This window comes from Theropithecus gelada, chromosome 7a (assembly GCF_003255815.1).
Source record: "Theropithecus gelada isolate Dixy chromosome 7a, Tgel_1.0, whole genome shotgun sequence".
Classification (NCBI taxonomy): Eukaryota; Metazoa; Chordata; class Mammalia; order Primates; family Cercopithecidae; genus Theropithecus; species Theropithecus gelada.
The window spans coordinates 54,686,121-54,704,045 of record NC_037674.1 but is presented as its reverse complement, the minus strand read 5'-3'; the positions used below and the strand labels follow the sequence as shown (position 1 = coordinate 54,704,045).

The window sequence follows — 17,925 nt, the reverse complement described above, 5'->3', positions numbered from 1 at the left end:
CAAGTACGGTCAGGTCCACACACCAGGAGAAGCTGGTATCCACACACTGGTGCACTTTGTTTCTTGTTTTAGAGACAGGGTCTTGCTCCGTTGCCCAGCCTGGAGTGTGGTGGTGCAATCATAGCTCACTGCAGCCTTGACCTCCTGGGTTCATGCGATCTTCCCACCTCAGCCTCCTGAGTAGCTGGGACCACAGACGCATGCCACCATGCCTAATTTTATTTTTTGTAGAGACAGGGTCTGGCTATGTTGCCCAGGCTGGTCTCAAGAGCTTTCCACCTCAGCCTCCCAAAATACTGATACTACAGGGACAAGCCAGTGCTCCTGGCCATGCTGGTGCATTTTGGCTGCCGTGGTGCACAGGAGGTATGAGCTCGGCGGGTGCAGAGTCTGCTTCTGGACCTGTACCCAGGCCTGCACCCAGACTGACCCCTGGGCTGCAGGGAACAGGTGTGGAGAGAACGCAGCAAGCAGAGTGGGCTAGCCAGTGATGGAGACCCAGGCTGGGACTAGGAGAGGTAGGGCTCCAACCCTCAGCCTAGTGGCCCTGCCTGACCCCTTGGGGCCAAGATGATTTCCTAGGAAGCCAGGCATGGAGGCCAGCATGCACCTGAACTGAGGACAGAAGACTCTGATGAGAGGGAGGGGGAGGCCTCTGACATAGTTTGGATACTTGTCCCATCCACATCTCATGTTGAAACATGATCCCTAATGCTGGAGGTGGGGCCTATAGTGTGAGGTGTTTGGGTCATGGTGGGGGATCCCTCATGAATGGCTTAGTGCCCTCCCCATGGTAATGAGTGAGTTTTATTATTTTATTTTTCATTTTTTATTTATTTTGAGGCAGAGTCTCGTTCACAGCCCATGCTGAAGTGCAGTGGAGCAATCTCGGCTCACAGGAACCTCCACCTCCCAGGTTCAAGTGATTCAGTGAGTGAGTTTTCTATTAGTTCTCTGGAGAGCTGGTTGTTTAAAATAGCCTGATGCCTCCCCTCTCTTGCTTCCTCTCTCACCATGCAACACGCCTGCTCCCTCTTTGCCTCCCGCCAGGAGTAAAAGCTTCCTGAGGCTTCACCAGAAGCCTAGCAGATGCTTGTACAGCCTGCAGAACTGTGAGGCAAATAAACCTCTTTTATAAATTACCCAGTCTCAGGGCCAGGAGTGGTAGCTCACGCCTGTAATCCCAGCATTTTGGGAAGCCAAGGTGGGTGAATCACTTGAGGTCAGGAGTTCAAGACCAGCCTGGCCAACCTCGTGAAACCCTGTCTACTAAAAATACAAAATTAGGTGGGCATGGTGGTGCATGCCTGTAATCCAAGCTACTTGGGAGGCTGAGGCATGAAAATTGCTTGAACTGGGAGGCAGAGGTTGCAATGAGCTGAGATCACACCATTGCACTCTAGCCTGGGCCACAAGAGCAAAACTTCATCTCAAAACCCTGTCTCTACTAAAGATACAAAAAATTAGCCAGGCATGGTGGTGCATGGCTATAATTCCAGCTACTCAGGAGGCTGAGGCAGGAGAGTAGCCTGAACCCAGGAGGTGGAGGTTGCAGCGTCCTGAGATCATGCCACTGTACTCCAGCCTGGGCAACAGAGCTAGACTTCATCTCAAAAATAAATAAATAAGCCAGTCTCAGGTATTCCTCTAGTGCAACGCAAAACGGACTAATACAGTGTCCGTTGGACCTGACACTCAGGGAAGGGCTGGTCTTGACTCTACCATTAACAGGCAGACTATGACAGAGTTGTTCCCCTGCTCTGCCTCAGTTTGTCCTCTTTCAGCTGAGCAGAGCAGGGATAATTGCTTCTCATGTGGGCCACAGGACAAAACAAAGCCCTGAGTCCCACAGGAAGGTAGGTGGGCTACGTCCAAGGGAAGACAGACCTGGGGCAGTATTTTATGTATTTTATGTCCCCGGGGTGGCAGAGGGACATGGAGAAGATGCCTCCTTTGTGGGCAAGGGAGAAGGGAAGATAAGCAGAGAGGCACCAGACACTTGCCTCCCCCACCCCACACCAGGCCCATTCCCACTTAGCCCCCACCTCAGGCTGCACCGTTGCCCTTACGGTCAGTGTGACTTCCCAGACAAGCTGACAGAAGCTGACAGCTTGGATTCATCAGAGACAGCACGTAGTGTAGGTGATGTGCAGGACGTAAGTGGAGAGGGGACACGGGAGCTGTGGTGTCAGGTCTGGGGCTGCCAACATGGGCTGCCCATGCCCTGGCTGTGGGCAAACCATGCTGGTCCCCCCTGCCAATTAGAGGCCAATTAGAATGTGGCCTCTAGTTATAAGGTCTATGAGTTCCAGGCCAGGACTGGAGCCATACTCCCCTTGGGGACAGGGGACACAGTCCACATAGACATCACTTGTGCTTTGCGCAAAGCCAGCTGGACAAACGAATGGGAGGGGCCCTGCTGGAGGGTAAAACTGGGCCTGGACTACTCAGACCTGCCTCTGTGACAGGACAGTCCCATCCTTCCAGTCAGACTCCTGAGCTGGAAGCCCACCCAGCCAGGGAGTGGGGAAGGGGTGGCCTGCAGTCTCCGTTCAGTCTGCAGCCCCTCCCACCCAAGGGAGCTTAATTTAAAAAAATGCAGAAACACCAAGAGCTCCTCCCAGCTGCTGGATGCTACCTGGTGTGACCTCCAGGACCCTGGAGGAGTCAAGAGGGGGCTGCCAGCAGCTGGGGGCAGGGGGAAAGCTGGGTCCCCAGGGTGGATGCCTAGCAGGAACATGCAGGTATGGCAAGTGATGAGCCCTAAGGGCTGAGCCCCTTCTGCCCAGGGGGCCTTGGTGACACACCTGCTGCTGAGCTCAACCCAAGGAGTCAGGGTCTCGTGCCAAGCAGCCTCTCCGCTTGCAAAGACAGTCCTGGGATCGTTACCCCTCTGCCCAGGGCTCAAGTATCCAGGCTGTGGAAGGGCCAGCAGTCAGAAAGAGGGAGGCCGTGGGTGTGGGTCCCCTAGCAGTCAGGGGCCTTGGTGGACAAAGCCCCTATGAGGGGCATGAGGGGGAAGGGAGACTGAGCTGTACCTCCCACCCTGAGATCTGTGGTAGCAGGCTCCAGAGGAGGCCCTGGGGAGAGACCAGCATGAGAGGAACTGCTACTGATGCCTTTGGGTACGTACTCTGCAGGGCTGGGCCAGCCTGAAGTTGGCAGCAGAGGGGTGGTACAGACGCCACAAGGAATGAGGCTTTGTTTGGTAGAGCTGTGACCCTCTTCATCCTCTCCCAACCCCCGAGCTGACCCTCATCCTCAGACCTCTGCAGAACTTTGACCAAGTGGTGGTGGAGGAATTCCGGTGGCTCCAGGGTGGCCCTGAGTGACCCAGGGCTCCAACCAGGGTTCTGGAGTTGAGGACAGGAGGCTGGAAGAGATGACCTCCCCTAGTCCCCCAAGGCTGCCCAGCCCCCTGACGTGTGTGATAATCCTCTCACCAGACCGGGCCCACTGACTGACAGAGTGGGTGCCACCTTCTTCAGGGTGGCGCCAGTCCGAGCCCTCATGTGGTCTGTGCATGCCAGGGTCTGCACATCCTGTGGGAGGCAGAGGGCCAGACGGCCTCTTGGTAGACACAGTCATCCCAGACTTTGGTCAGTACCTCCTTCCCTCTGCAGGCCCCCTCCCTCTGTCCATCTGCCTCCTCCCTTGGGCTTGCTGCCTCCACATGCCCTGATCTGAAGCCCACCTCCCCTCCTCATGGAGCCCTCCAAGGTGCTCCTAGCCCCAGCTCTCTGGTCCCGCAGCACCTTCTGGGCCCAGATTCTGCCTTCTCAGAAGTCTGGGAGGCAGGGCCCTGCCTGGTCATAGCCTTCTAGCTTTGCTCTAGGCACTCCTAGCCCCAAATCCTCCAGCCCGCTGGACACCTCCATCTCCAGCTATGCCGTGGCTCTCCTCATCCTGGGCCTCCTGCTCGTCACAGCCGCCATTGTGCTGGTGAGTGTCTGGCTCGGCCCAGGCTTCTTCCAGAGGGGCAAACTTACCCTTTGATGCCTTGAGCCTTTGAGCCAGGCTGAGGGGTGAGCAGGCCTCTTTACATCCCTGATTTCCCTACCCAAGCCTAGCATCTCCTCATTCTCCAGCTGGGGCTGCGGGATTTGGGGCCAGAGGTTTGGGTCTGATCCCAGTGTCCCCGTCCTTCTTGTCAGGGTGCTAAACTTCAGGGCGTGCCTTGGGTGCTGACTTTCCCAGGAACTCAGAGCCAGAGAGGGCCAGGCATCAACCCAAGGTCACATAGCCAGGGGCTTCTTCCCTCCTGGACCCCCAAGGACTGGACTTGCAGGGCTGGGACAGAGGTGGAGTGGAGGAAAGCAATGCGTTGTCAACCCACACAGAGAGCCCCATGCCCATCCCCAAGGTGCATAAAGTCAAGGAACACCCCTGCTTCCATGTCCATGCTCATTCAGGGGCATGGTGCCAAGTGCTTGGAACTCACACCGGCCTCCCGCCCTCCATGCCACAGGTATCAGTCTCATTTACAAAGGGGGAAATGGTGGCCAAAGGCCTCCCCCAGCACACTAGCTAGACCACACAGAGGTCTTAGGTGCAGCTGAGGGGTCCACAGTCTCTGCTGCCCCTTCTGCCACTTGTGCTGCCAGGGACCACACTTCAGAGAGGGAGGAATGAGAATGAGCAAGGTGCTCACATATGGGGCATGGGCAACTAAGGAAGGGTCAGCCAGAAGAAAAGGGCAAGGTCTGATCATGTACATACACATCACAGAGTCCACGGAGTCAGGACACCCAGGGCCAGGTCCCAGCTCTGCAGCTGCTTCGTATGTGAACATGGTTAAGCCATCTCCCTGGACTCTCCATGCACTTTGCATGCTGCATGCATCTTCTAGAATGAGCCTGGACCCTGGCTGGTGTCCTAATTACTGCGTAGGCTGCAGACCCACAAGTGCTTCTGCAAGGGGCTTTGCTTCTCCTCATAACAGCGGCACAGGCTGGCCACGTGCTCTGGGGGTAGAATGGAGTAGCTCTGGAGGTAGCAGGTGGGGGCTGGGCTTGGGTTCCTGGTCCAGACAGGGCAGGGTACACCTTGGGGTCACAGGGCCTGGCCCCCTCTCTAGCAGCCCTTGGTCCACAGGCTGCCCAGCTGCCCACCCACAACCTATACCTTTGGGCAGCCCCAGCTGCTGCAGTTCATTGGACAAGCATCTGCCATCGACATTGTGCTTGGCCACACTGGAGAGGATGAAACTCAGCACTGCTACTGTGGCCTTCACATCGCCAGACTCTGAGGGACCCGTGGGTGGGACAGGGGGTGTCACTGTGGCACCAGTCACCTCCCTGTTGCCCTATTAACTTCAGCTCAAAGCCCTGAGGCCTCCTGGAGCTATGGGCACTGCTACTGCTCCACCAGGAGCTGGCAGAGGACAGGAAGGTGGGACTGTCACTGTCTTTCTTTCCCTTATGCTCCTCCACTAGGGAAGGCAGGTTAAGGATGCTGCTGGGAGGGGTGGGAGCGGGGGGGCCTCTGTACCAGGCAGCAGGCCAAGGTCCCAGGGTTGCCTGGGGCCTGTGGACTCAGCGGGGTACTCACCAAACTTGGCATCAGCTGTTAGCTTCAGGATCTTCTCATACTATGGGGAAAGGAGACCTTCAGGGGGTGCCAGTACCCTATTCACCAGCCCCTCAACCCCAGCCTGGATCCTGCAATAAGGAACAGACAGGCTGGAAAGAAGTATGGGAGGTGCCTAGAGAGGTTGACGGGCTGGGTCATCCATCTCCCCGGGCCTAGCGCAGAGCTTCAGGGCACTGGGGGTCATAAGGTCATGGGACAATGGGGTGCTGGGTCTTGTACTCACATCATTCCCCTGTCCCAGCAGCTCTTTAGTACCTGGCTGCAGAGCAGCTGCAACTTCACAGAGGACTGGAAGGGAATTCCTTACATCAGCCAGGCTGGCGAACCTCACCCCTCCTTCCTGGGGACTGGCTCAGAGCAGGCCAGCCGCTGATCAAGGTCACAAGGCATGCTAGCACAGGCTGAGAGCACTGAGGCCCTAACCCCAGAAAAACCTCACCATCATCTACACCCACAATCCCCAGCCCCAGCACCCCTCCTCCACCCAGACTAGACCCTGTGCACTTAACCATCTTGGCCAGCGTGCCAATCTCTGCCAGGACCCACTTGGGACAGTCCAGATCACCACAGAACCGAAACCTCTGCAAGGGAGGGGGGCAGGTAATCAGGCTGGAGGGAGGACTGAGGTGTGGCCAGGATCCGTGTGTCTCCCACACTGCTGCCCAGCAGGGACCCCTGGTCCCCATCATAGATGGATACCCTCTGGCCACTTGTTCTCTGCTATCACCAGGCTGTTGAGTGAACTCTCTCCTGACCCACCCTGCCACCAAACCCTGCTCTGAGGTCTACTCCAGGCATTTTTGTCTGCTCAGCAAACATCAATCAAGCGCCTTCTCTGTGCTAGCTCCCACTCTAAGTGCTGGGGTACAGCAGGGGATAAAACAAAGTCCTCTGCCTCACACAGATGAGTGACCTCTCTCTCCTCTTCCCCATACCCACACAAGTCCAGCCACTCCGGCTTCCCTGCTGCTGCTCGGGGACACCAGCCTTGCTCCCACTGCCATGCCTGCTGCACTCTCTGTGTGGCTTGCTATCCTTTATTTCATTCCACTCTCTGCTCAAGTGACATCTCATCAGAACAGCCCCCTTTTTTTTTTTTTTTTTTTTTTTTTTTTTTTGAAAATTGGAGTCTTGCTCTGTTTCCCAGGCTGGAATGCAATGGCACAATCTTGGCTCAACCTCCGTTCCCCAGCTTCAAGCAATTCTCCTGCGTCAGCCTCCCAAGTAGCTGAGACTACAGGCATGTGCCACCACACCTGGCTGTTTTGTATTTTTAGTAGAGACAGGGTTTCACCACGTTGGCCATGCTGGTCTTGAACTCCTGACCTCGGGTCATCCACATACCTCAGCCTCCCAAAGTGCTGGGATTACAGGCCTGAGCCACTGCACCTGGCTAGGCTGGCCCTTCTTGATCATACTTCCTAAAATAGCCCCTCACACAAGGAAATTTTGGGGGCGGGTGGATATGTTCATTATCTTGATTGTGGTGATCCAAGAGCCAGGAAGATTTGGTCTTTACTTGTGCAGCCTCATTTCTCTCTCACCTCCAGATGATACTCTCCCAGCTATGGGAATATGCATTCATTTCTAGGGAGCCATGCTCTCTCTCACCTGAAGTCTCTGCCCATGCTCTTCCCTGTCTGAAGACACACGCCTCCCACCCTTGCCTCCCAACCCCTGGTACACAAACTGTACTTCGGCCAGCCAGCTCCTGCCATCCGCCTTTAAGGTTAATAGCATCCTCAGGGAGCCCCCTTAGCACCACACACAAGGCACGGTTAGGTCTCTGCCCCTGGAGCCTTAACTATGACTTCCAATTCAAGCCTCCGATTTCCCCTTCCCTGGGCAGCTCAAGTCCTCCCAGTGCCTAGCACACTTCATGGTATAGACTAGGCGCTTAGAAAGCACGGATGGATGGACTGGATGGATGGATGGATGGATGGATGGATGGATGGATGGATGGATGGAAGGAAGAAAGAAAGAATAAGTCTCAACCGCAGAACTACTACTTCCTGGCTCTGGAAAGAGCAGAGGGGCTTCCTAACAGTGTGCAAGAGTGAGCCTGATTCTAAGCACCTTGTCTAAGTCCCACAGCTGGGCTGGGGAAGGGGGTGTCCTTGGGAGGTCCTCTTGGGGCTGTGGAAGACCTGAAAGGACTCCCAGCTCCAGACAAGCCCTAGTTCCTGCCCCGGGAGGCGGGAGCCCTTCCTTCCCCCAGGGAAGCACAGGGACTCTAAGCCGGCCGGCCTGCTCTGTCTTACCCGCCCCCCACCGCCGCCCCCGTCTCCGGAGAGGGGTAGTGGTGGACTTTTCTCTGGCGGACCCACAGCCGTCAGGCCCGCACACACTGTGTTTGCGGAGAGACTGGTACAGACAAACTCCCCCAGTTTTCGGAGCCACTGGCGCCTCCTCATTCCCGCTCCAGCAGCCCTTGCCTCGCTTCACCCCTGGGGTCCTCACCATGGCGGCCGGGAAGCCGGACCCGGGAATTCCTTTTTCCGGTCCCGCCGGGTCAGGGGAGTCCACGATCACCTGACTTGGACTAACGGCCTCTGCGAGGGCGGGGCCTGCTCCAGCGAGGCTGCCAGCGGACCGCAGCCAACTGGAGGTGCCGGGGGCGAAATTCTGGCGTCTCCTCCTCGTCTTCCAGAATCCTTCCCTGGAAAAAACCAGCGCCCACCACCAGTTTAACTGAGGACAGAATTAAGACATTAGGAAAGACAGTGGAAGTTATTTCATTTGTTTAACTTAAGGGAGTAGGATCCCGGGAGCCAGGGGGATTCAGGCATTGCCATGTTTTCCACTGTTAAGCGAATAGCATTATACACAGCTGCGGGCTGTGGCAGAAGACATTTTAAAAACTATTGAAACATACTACACATACAGAAAATTGTACCTATTATAAATATAAAGCTCAGTAAGTTTTCATCAACTGTAGCCTCACATAACCAGCACGCAGATAAGGAAATAACCAGATAACTTCGTCAAGTGCATGGGTATTTTATTTCATTTTGATGAATCAATCGTCTAGGTGCCTAACAAAAAAGGCTGTCATAATTAACATGCTCAGGAAAACGCCGTACAGCTTCAACATTAACAGATGCTTAATTTTTGCCAATTTGATGGGGAAAAAATCGGTTGCTTAGATTGCAGTCATAGTCTGCTTACCGGTAACTTTGAGCTAATGGGTAATCTAGAACAACTAAGTTTCCGACATTGACTTCAAGAGGCCAAAACGAAAAGACAAAACAACGACAAAAATACATTAGAGAATAAACTAATAACCAGAGAAGAAATTGAATACAGTTGTCCCTTGGTAACCTCAGGATATTGGTTCCAAGACCCCAGAGATACCAAATTCACCGATGCTCAAGTCCCTGAGATAATATGGCATAGTATTTGCATATAACCTATGCACATCCTTCCGTATACTTTAAATCATCTCTAGATTACTATAATACCTAATACAACGTAAATGCTTTGTAAATGCCTGTTATAAAGTATTTATAAATGTTTGTTTTATATTGTTTTACTTTTTCCAAGTATTTTTGATGCACAGTTGGTAAAACCCAGGGATCCCGAACCCGAGGATACAGAGGGCTGACTGTAGTTTGAGCTCTGTCCTCAATTCCATGCCCATCCCATGCACCAGGTGCAGCTGGTTTGATTGTTGCAGGCTTTCAAGTTTTCAAAAGACAGAGCTCATGACAAATAAACTGCTCTATGGAATAGAAAGACATGGAAAGTGTCCCAATTCATGGTAAAATTGAACTCATTTCTGAAGAGTTCTTTTACAAATCACAAGCACTAGCCTGTTGAAAACAACAGTATGTTAAATTACTAGATTATCTTATACCATGTTGAAGAAAAATTTTAAGAACATAATACCTATAATCAGAGCACTTTGGGAGGCCAAGGCCGGTGGATTGCTTGAGCCCCGGAGTTCTAGACCAGCTTGGGCAACATAGGGAGACCGTGGTCTCTACAAAAAAATTAGCTGCTTGTGCTGGTGCACACATGTTGTCACAGCTACCTAAGAGGATGAGGTGGGAGATCTCTTGAGCCTGGGAGGTGGAGGCTGCGGTGAGCCATGATGGCGCCACTGTACTCCATCCAGCCTGAGGAACAGAATGAGACCATCTCAAAAAAAAAAAAAAAAAAAAAAAAAAAAAAAAAAAAAAAAAAAAAAAAGGCTGGGCGCAGTGGCTCATGCCTGCAATCCTAGCACTTTGGGAGGCTGAGGCAGGCAGATCACCTGAGGTCAGGAGTTGGAGACCAGCCTGGCCAACATGGCAAAACCCGTCTCTACTAAAAAAAGAAAAAAAAAAGTTAGCTGGGCATGTTGGCGGGTACCTGTAATTCCAGCTACTCGGGAGGCTGAGGCACAAGAATCGCTTGAACCCAGGAGGTGGAGGATGCAGTGAGCCAAGATCACACCATTACATTACAGTCAGCCCATGCAACAGGGTGAGACTCCATCTCAAAAAAAAAAAAAAAAACAGGAAAGTAAGAATGGTTCAACTTTTATTTCATCCTATCAATACGTTAAAGAAGAGAAAAATGGACAGATTTGGAAAACCATTTTTTATTTGAAAAGAGAAAATTAGGAAAAGATGAAAACTGTCTTAATAGTATTTGAAAAACAAAACAGCAAATTTATCATCAGACAGACAAAATATTTAAATTCAAAAATAAAGTTAATGGTGGGTGGTGTGCCCTTTTAATGTCATACTGTAGCATTTTTCATAGATACTTATTTTATAATTAAAGATTATTTAACTATTTAGAGCAGTGATCCTGACACATTAGAGTGCATCATAATCACTTGTAGGGCTTGTGAAACCAGCTGCTGGGCCCCACACCAGAGTTTCTAACTGAGGTGGGGCCTGAGCGTTGTGTGTCTATTTTCTCAGGTGATGTTGATGCTTCCAATTCGAGACCATGGTTTGAAAATCACTAGTGCAGGGCAATATACAGGAGAGTATGTTATGAATATACTGGAGAATATGTATATATGTTAACTTACAAATTTCTGTCCAGTAGAAAAGACAACTCCCAAAGATGACATTTTTATGTCCCAATATGATTTTTTTTTAAGTCAGAATCTCTCTCTGTCACCTAGGCTGGAGTACAGTGGCGTGATCTTGGCTCACTGCAACCTCCATCTCCCAGGTTGAAGCGATTCTCCAGCCTCAGCCTCCCAAGTAGCTGGGACTACAAGCGCCCAGCACTGTGCCTGGCTAATTTTTGTATCTTTTGTAGAGACAGGGTTTCACCATGTAGGCTAGTCTGGTCTTGAACTCCTGACCTCAGGTGATCGGCCCACCTCAGCCTCCCAAAGTGCTGGGATTACAGGCATGAGCCACCACACCCAGCTTCCCCATAGGATATTAACAAGCTTTGTCTCTATCTCAGAATGCATTTTGGAATGCCCTTCCTGGAGCACTACAGACACTGTCTTTCAAAATGCTCATTCACTAGCTTCATCGTGTTGCTGACTCCCTTGGAAACTAAAGAAAATATCTTATACACATTCCTTCATTATCTGTATGAAAGTCAAGCTTTTCACATTGTGAAAATTATACTTCAGGCTGGGTGCAGTTGCTCACGCCTGTAATCCCAGCACTTCGGGAGGCCAAAGTGGTAGGATCGCTTGAGGCCAGGAGTTTGACACCAGCCTGGCCAACATGTCAAACCCCATGTGTACTAAAAAAAAATCAAAATTAACTTGGCATGGTGGCACACACCTGTAGTTCCAGCTACTTGGGAGGCAGAGGCACAAGAACTGCTTGAACCCAGGAGGCGGAGGTTGCCATGAGCTGAGATGGTGCCACTGCACTCCAGCCAGAGCCAGAGTGAGACTCTGTCTCAAAGAAAAATAAAAAAGAAAGAAAGAAAGAAAATTCTACTTTGATACCATATACTAATATAAAGGATATGATATGGTTTGGTTCTGTGTCCCTATCCAGATCTGACCTTGAATTGCAATAATCCCCATGTGTCAAGGGTGGGACCATGTGGAGATAATTGAATCATGGGGGCAGTTTCTCCCATGCTGTTCTCATGATAGTGAGTGAGTTCTCACGAGATCTGATGGTTTTATAACAGGCTTTCCCCTTTGCTCTGCTCTCCTTCTCTCTCCTGCTGCCCTGTGAAGAGGTGTCTTCTGCCATAATTGTAAATTTCCTGATGCCCCTCCAGCCATGCAGAACTGTGAGTCAATTTAAATCTCTTTTCTTTATAAATTACCTAGTCTTGGGTATTTCTTCATAGCAGTGTGAGAATGGACTAATACAGTGTACTAATAACAGCCCAGACAGTAGTATACAGGTACTACTATACTTTGATGCTAGAGGTATTCCCATTAAGGTCAGGAGCAGTATGTGCTATCATTACCATGATCCAACATTGTTCCAGAGGTTTTTAGGTCAGCAGTTCTCAACTGGAGGTGATTTTGCCTCCCTGGGGATATTTGACAATATCTGAAATCATTTTGGTTGTCACACTGAGGAGTGCTACTGGCATGTAGCAGGCGGAGGCTGGGGATGCTGATAAACATCCTGCGAGGCACAAACAGCTCCATAACGAAGAATTATCCAGCCCAAAACATCAATAGTCCAGCTGTTGAGAAACCCTAGTCTAGACAAATAAAACATGGGAAATCCATTAACATAAATGTGGGAAAATAATAAACTAGTATTTGCCAATGACAGTCTAGCTAGGAGGTCCAAAAGAAGCACCTGAAGAATGGTTAGATTTTGGAGGGGCTGCATGGTGGCTTATGACTCTAACCCCAGTGCATTGTGAGGTAGCATTGGGAGGATCTCTTGAGGCCAAGAGTTCAAGAACAGCCTGGGCAACATAGTGAGACTGCATCTCTACCAAAAATTAAGGCATCAGCCAGATGTGGTGGTGTGCTCTGGGAGTCCCAGCTGCTGAGGTGGGAGTATCGCTTGACCCTGAGAGTTGGAGGCTACAGTGAGCTGTGATCATGTCACTGTACTCAAGAACATTTTTTTTGAGATAGAGTTGTTCTACGTTGCATACAGGGTCTTGCTGTGTTGCCCAGGCTGGTCTCGAAATCCTGGCCTCAAGCAGTCTTTGCCCCCGAAACTGTTGAGATACAGGTGTGAGCCACTGCCCCTGGCCTTACAAAATAAAAATAAAAAAACAAAGAAGGTACAGGATGTTATGTGGCCCGTTGAAAGATGTTGGAAAACAGTTGTGCATGTGACCCCGCTGTAACCAGTTATAAAAGTATCTGGATTAAGAAATGTACTGGGTCTGGCTTTCCCAAGTTTAGGTTCCTGCTGAAAGAATGAGATGGACCTTTTCTTCTTCCGCTCCTCACCTCCCTGCAAGAACCTGGACTGTGCATTTTGAGGGGGAGGCTCTTACCTCTGGCAGGCCATGGGGGCATGCAGAGCCTTTCCGTGTGTGTTTTCTGGGCACTTGGATAAAGACCCCCTGTCCAGGCCTTTGTTTGGGATATTTGGCCCATGGAGGAATGAGGCTGGAATCACCTGGAAGGGGCAGAGGCTTCAACTGGAAGGAGGAGTGACCTGAACTCCAGGTTCTAGGCCTACACTTTGTTCCCATGCAGCACCTCGTTAGTGGTAACTGCGGCCTGGAAGTCAGGGGCCTTGGTGACCAAGTGTTAGGTGGACAGGAGGATTTGAGGAAGGTTAGGGGCATCTCTCCAACACTGCCTCAACCCCTTCCCCAAATCAATGCCCTCTGATGGCTCAGACACAGCCCCGGCCAGCAACAGTGCAGGTCAGGAAGGGCGAATGCAGTCAGTTCGGATCTGCTCCACAGTCTCCGCCTCACTTCATCTCAGGTTGAGGGGAGTGAGTCCCCACAGCACTGATGATATGCTGTCAGCTGAGAACATTCAGCTTGATTTAGAAAGATAAGGTGGGACATCTCTTGGGCATGGTGTGTGGAGCAGTGCCATCCCTCTGTGGCAGCGAGTCAAGCAATAAACCAGAATGTGCAAAACCTGCGTCCCAGAATCACCGTTCCCAGAGGGAAAGCCTATATTGTCAAGATGCCCGCAACTAAATTAACCCAAACATTCCACCCAGCCTCGAAAACCAGTAGAACTTTGACATTAATATACTAACCCTCAGGTCTTTACAGAAAGGTGTAAGAATGGCCACTTACTGTAACTTGTGGTCATTGAGAGAGGAGCCCATCAGAACAAATGGAACCAAAGATTTAAAACCAGGCTCCATAGCTCAGGCCTATAATTACTATACTTTGTGAGGCTGAGGTGGAGGATCACTTGAGCCCAGGAGTTTGAGGCTGCAGTGAGCTGTGATCGTGCCACCCAATTGCAGCCTGGAGACAGAGCAAGACCCCGTCTCAAAAAAAAGTGCTTAGATGCGCCCTTACATGAAGCTACCTTGGGTACAGCTTCCAAGACTGGTGAGGCCTCACTCAGGACCAGGGGGCCCAGCACTAGGTCAGCTTCCACCCCCTGAACGGCACTTGGAGGAGGTGGCTACAGTGTCATCAGTCCAGGCTCTGTTGGGTCTCAGATCCCCCGATCATCATGCCTTTTCTGCCCAAGCTCTGCCTCACTATGGCCTCCACTGACCGCAGCCTCTTCCACCTCCCCAAAGGGACCCCTGCTCATGCTCCCCAGCCCGCAGGAGCACCTGCGTCTCCAGGAAGCCCACCCTGCTGGCTCTGGGGTCTATGTAGGAGAGCTGGGCAGGCTGGATCCCGCCACTGAGTTCAGTCTCGGGGGTCTCCACCCATGCTAAGCTTCCACTGATGGGACATACGAGGCCAGGGGCATTCATTGCATCCACATAAGAGCCCCATGGTGACCAGGAGTGGGGTTCTGAGAGGTTAAATGACTTGCCCAGGGCCCCAGAGCTGGCTAGAATTCCTGCACTGCCACATCCAAGGGAATGTTTGGGCCTCCCGCTCGGGGGCCTGTACACCCCTCTGCATCTACCAGGCTGGGAAACACATGTCTACTGCAGCTTCCTCCCAGTGACTTACAGCAGCTGCAGATTTCTGGGGGTCTTCTACAAGGCCCAATACAGCAGGGAGCCGATAACTCTTACAGAGCCCTGTGTTCTCTCTCCACCCGCTTCAGCTCTGAACTCATATACTAGCTGGTCTGATGTAAGAACAGGCCGTGGTGAGGGAGTTGGGGCTCTGGTCAGTAACCCAGGCCTCCAGGAATCAGGTGATGTCGATCTGGAGAGGAGGTGCCTGCTGGAGGGACTAGGGGGAGCAAACCTGGCCCAGGGCCCTGGCCTCCTGCTGGGGCATCCCCCTCTTCCTTCCCAGAGTCCCCTGAGAATCCGAAGGCATCCAGGGTAAAGTGCAGTGTTCAGCTGTGTCCTGGGGTCCAGCAAAGCCAAGTAGTTGTTCCACCTGCTGTCCACCAGGCACCCTGGCAGAGAACAGCCTCAGCCCACCCCAGCCCAACACCAGATCCCAGGGACTGATCCACCTGTAAGAGGGCAGCATGAGACTGCCCCCATTGTCCCCAGAGAGTCCCCTCAGTCATGGGCTCCGACCAGGGTGCAGGTGGGCCCAGAAGGCTGGCCCAGCATGGGTGTGGCTGCCCATTGGTCCTCTGAAGAGCCTCAGAGGCTTGTGGCAGCTGGTGTGTGTCTGGGCTTGGAAGTAGAGGATGTCCCCCAGCCAGAGGGCAGGGGACACTTGTTTTGTATTCCAGTCCTCAGCAAGGACAGGGACCCCAGGCTCTGGGCACCCCAGCTCTGCCCGCTCCTACCCACAGCCAACCACCGTTTGGCCCAGGCAAGTCGCCCCAGCTCCCACAGAGGGAACCACCCTTCCCAACTCCTGATGTTTGCCAGCACTGGTCAAGCTCCATTCTGGAAAAAATACCCTCCACATCCTTGAGAAGGCACCTCCTCCCAGACTCCTTTCCAGACCTGCCGTCCCCACTTCCGTTTTCTACCTATCATTCCATACAGAGACCAGCTTCTTCCCTGGGCCAGGGCTGCTCTGGAGGCAGGGAGAGTGTGGTCAGGCCATGGGGTGTAGCAGAGCACCGGGTATAGACCACACTTTCCAGGCACACCTGGGCAGAGAAGTCAGAGACCCACAGGTGAAAGCCCCTCCTTCCAGCCCCACCCACCTCACAGGCAGAAAGAGGGAGGCTTCACAAGGAGGCTGAGGTAAACAGGGGAGCCTGGATCACCTCTGTCTGATTTCCTGCCCTCCTGGGAGAAAGCCAGAGGTTGGATCTGGGAAGTGTTGAGAGCCCTGGCCCAGTCCTGGTTTCACTGATGAGGCTCAGGGAGGGGCTGGGTCAGCCCAAGTCACTGAGTCCATAAGGGAGGGCCCTTACCATAACCTAGGACCCTAGAGCTAGCTGAGGTCCCATCCCTTTCCCACGTAGACCAAGGTAGGGGCATGAACTGGCTTCTGGATTCTAAGGCCGAGGCTCAGCTCACCTCTCCCTCCCCTTGCCTGCGTCTGTTGTCACACATCAAAAGTGAGTTTTTTCCCCGAGGGGCTGGAGGTCCAGCTCTTTGGACTGGACCAGATGGCCAATCCAAACAAGTACCTGTGTGTCCCCACCAGCCAGGAATTCTCATGCCAAGCAGCAGCTGGGGGCACCAGGATACCCTGGGTGATTCCAGGGATGAGCCCTCCCTGAGGCTCCCACAGCAGCACTGTCACCCCCAGACCTGCCATAAGCCCTGTGTCCATCCAGCCTTAGAGAACCTGGCCCCTCACACGTGTTCTTTTCTAATTTCTGGATTGGGAAATGGAGGCAAATTCTGGGTACTAGAGTCAGAACTAAGACAAGACTGAATAGAGGGGGGCCTGGGGTCTTGAGAGGCAGAGACGTGAAACCCTCTAGAGTGTGTGGGGAGCTGGGTGTGTGTTCTGGCCGGTTGCTTCTCCCTGTGCCTCAATGTTCCAGGTACCCTTGGAGGGGCTGAGATCCTGGGGATGCCTGGAGCCTGGCTGCATGATGTGGCCACCCTGATGCCCTTGTGTTCTCCATGGCAGGCCAGCAAGGCCAAGGAGAATGGCTCTGACAGCTTCATGCACTCCATGGACACACAGCTGGAGTGGCAAATGGAGACCACCCAGAGCCTGGTGGACTCCTATGTGGCCATTGTCAACAAGACCATGTGGGACCTCATGGTTGGTCTCATGCCCAAGACCACCACACACCTCATGATCAACAACGTGCATGCACTGCCTCATGGGGGCAGAGGCTCCTGGGGATGCAGGTGGCCATGTTGGCCTGGCGGAAATGCCAACCAGCCTTACAGGACCAGGTCCGGGGAGAGGGGCACAGTCAAGTCCAGAGCTGTCCCATAGAACTATAACGTGGTACTGGGCTCAGTGGCCCATGCCTGTAATCCCAGCACTTTGGGAGGCCAAGGCAGAAGGATCGCTTGAGCCCAGGAGTTTGAGACCAGCCTGGGCAACATAGTGAGACCTGGTCTCTACAAAAACATTTAAAAAATAGCTGGGCCTGGTGGTGGCATGTGCCTGTACTCAACAGGCTAACGTTGGAGGATCACTTTGAGCCCAGGAGGTTGAGGCTGCAGTGAGCAGTGGTCCCATCCACTGTACTCCAGCCTGGCAGCAGAGCGAGATCCTGTCTCCAAAAATTAAAAACTGAGTAGACAGGTGTCCTGGTGCCATGATAGGTCCTGGCTCCCCTCCCAGATCTGTGACCTTGGACAAGTGACTTTTCTTCTTGGCCTCAGTGTCCCCATCTGAGTGAAAAAAGGCAGTGGGGAAGTGGGTCTTTGAGTCTAAGTGGTGTAGAAGCTGCATCTGAAAAGCCACACTTGGGACTCCAAGTCCAGTGCACAGTCCCAGAAGGGCCTGGCCAGGTGGCCAGGGTGGCACAGGCATCAGGTCCCAACCTCCTTCCCTCTTTGCCCACGCTAAGATCAAGGAGTTCATCTTCTTGGATCTGCTGGCAAACCTGCATTCATGTGGAGACAAGAACACGTTGATGGAGGAGTCGGCAGAGCAGGCACAGCGGTGCAACGAGATGCTGTGCATGCACCACGTGTTGAGGGAGGTGCCCATCATCATCAGTGACATCAACACAACCACTGACAACATGCCCACGGGGGCCCATGGATGACTCCTGGCTGCAGGTGCAGAGTGTCCCAGCCAGACACAGGTACCAGGCCTGGCCCCCACAGCACCAAAGCACCCGGGCTTCCATGGCTGAGCCTGTGGGCTCTTGGAACAGGCTCCATTCTCAAGCTGGCAGATGTGGGTGCTCTCTGGAGTCATCAGAGAGGGCACAGAGCTCGTGGTTTATGGTGTAGGGGCTGGGAGCTGGGAGAGGTGTGTGTG

The 17,925-nt window shown here is 52.7% G+C and overlaps 1 protein-coding gene across 1 annotated transcript; it reads left to right on the top strand.

Annotated features, from left to right (window-relative positions):
* Positions 1-16,581: 16,581 nt before the first annotated feature.
* On the top strand, positions 16,582-17,707 carry LOC112627518 (putative GED domain-containing protein DNM1P34). Its single transcript, XM_025389825.1, has 2 exons — positions 16,582-16,788; positions 17,507-17,707. The coding sequence occupies exons 1-2, from the start codon at positions 16,582-16,584 to the stop codon at positions 17,705-17,707; spliced, it is 408 nt and encodes a 135-aa protein (XP_025245610.1).
* The last annotated feature ends 218 nt before the right edge of the window (positions 17,708-17,925 follow it).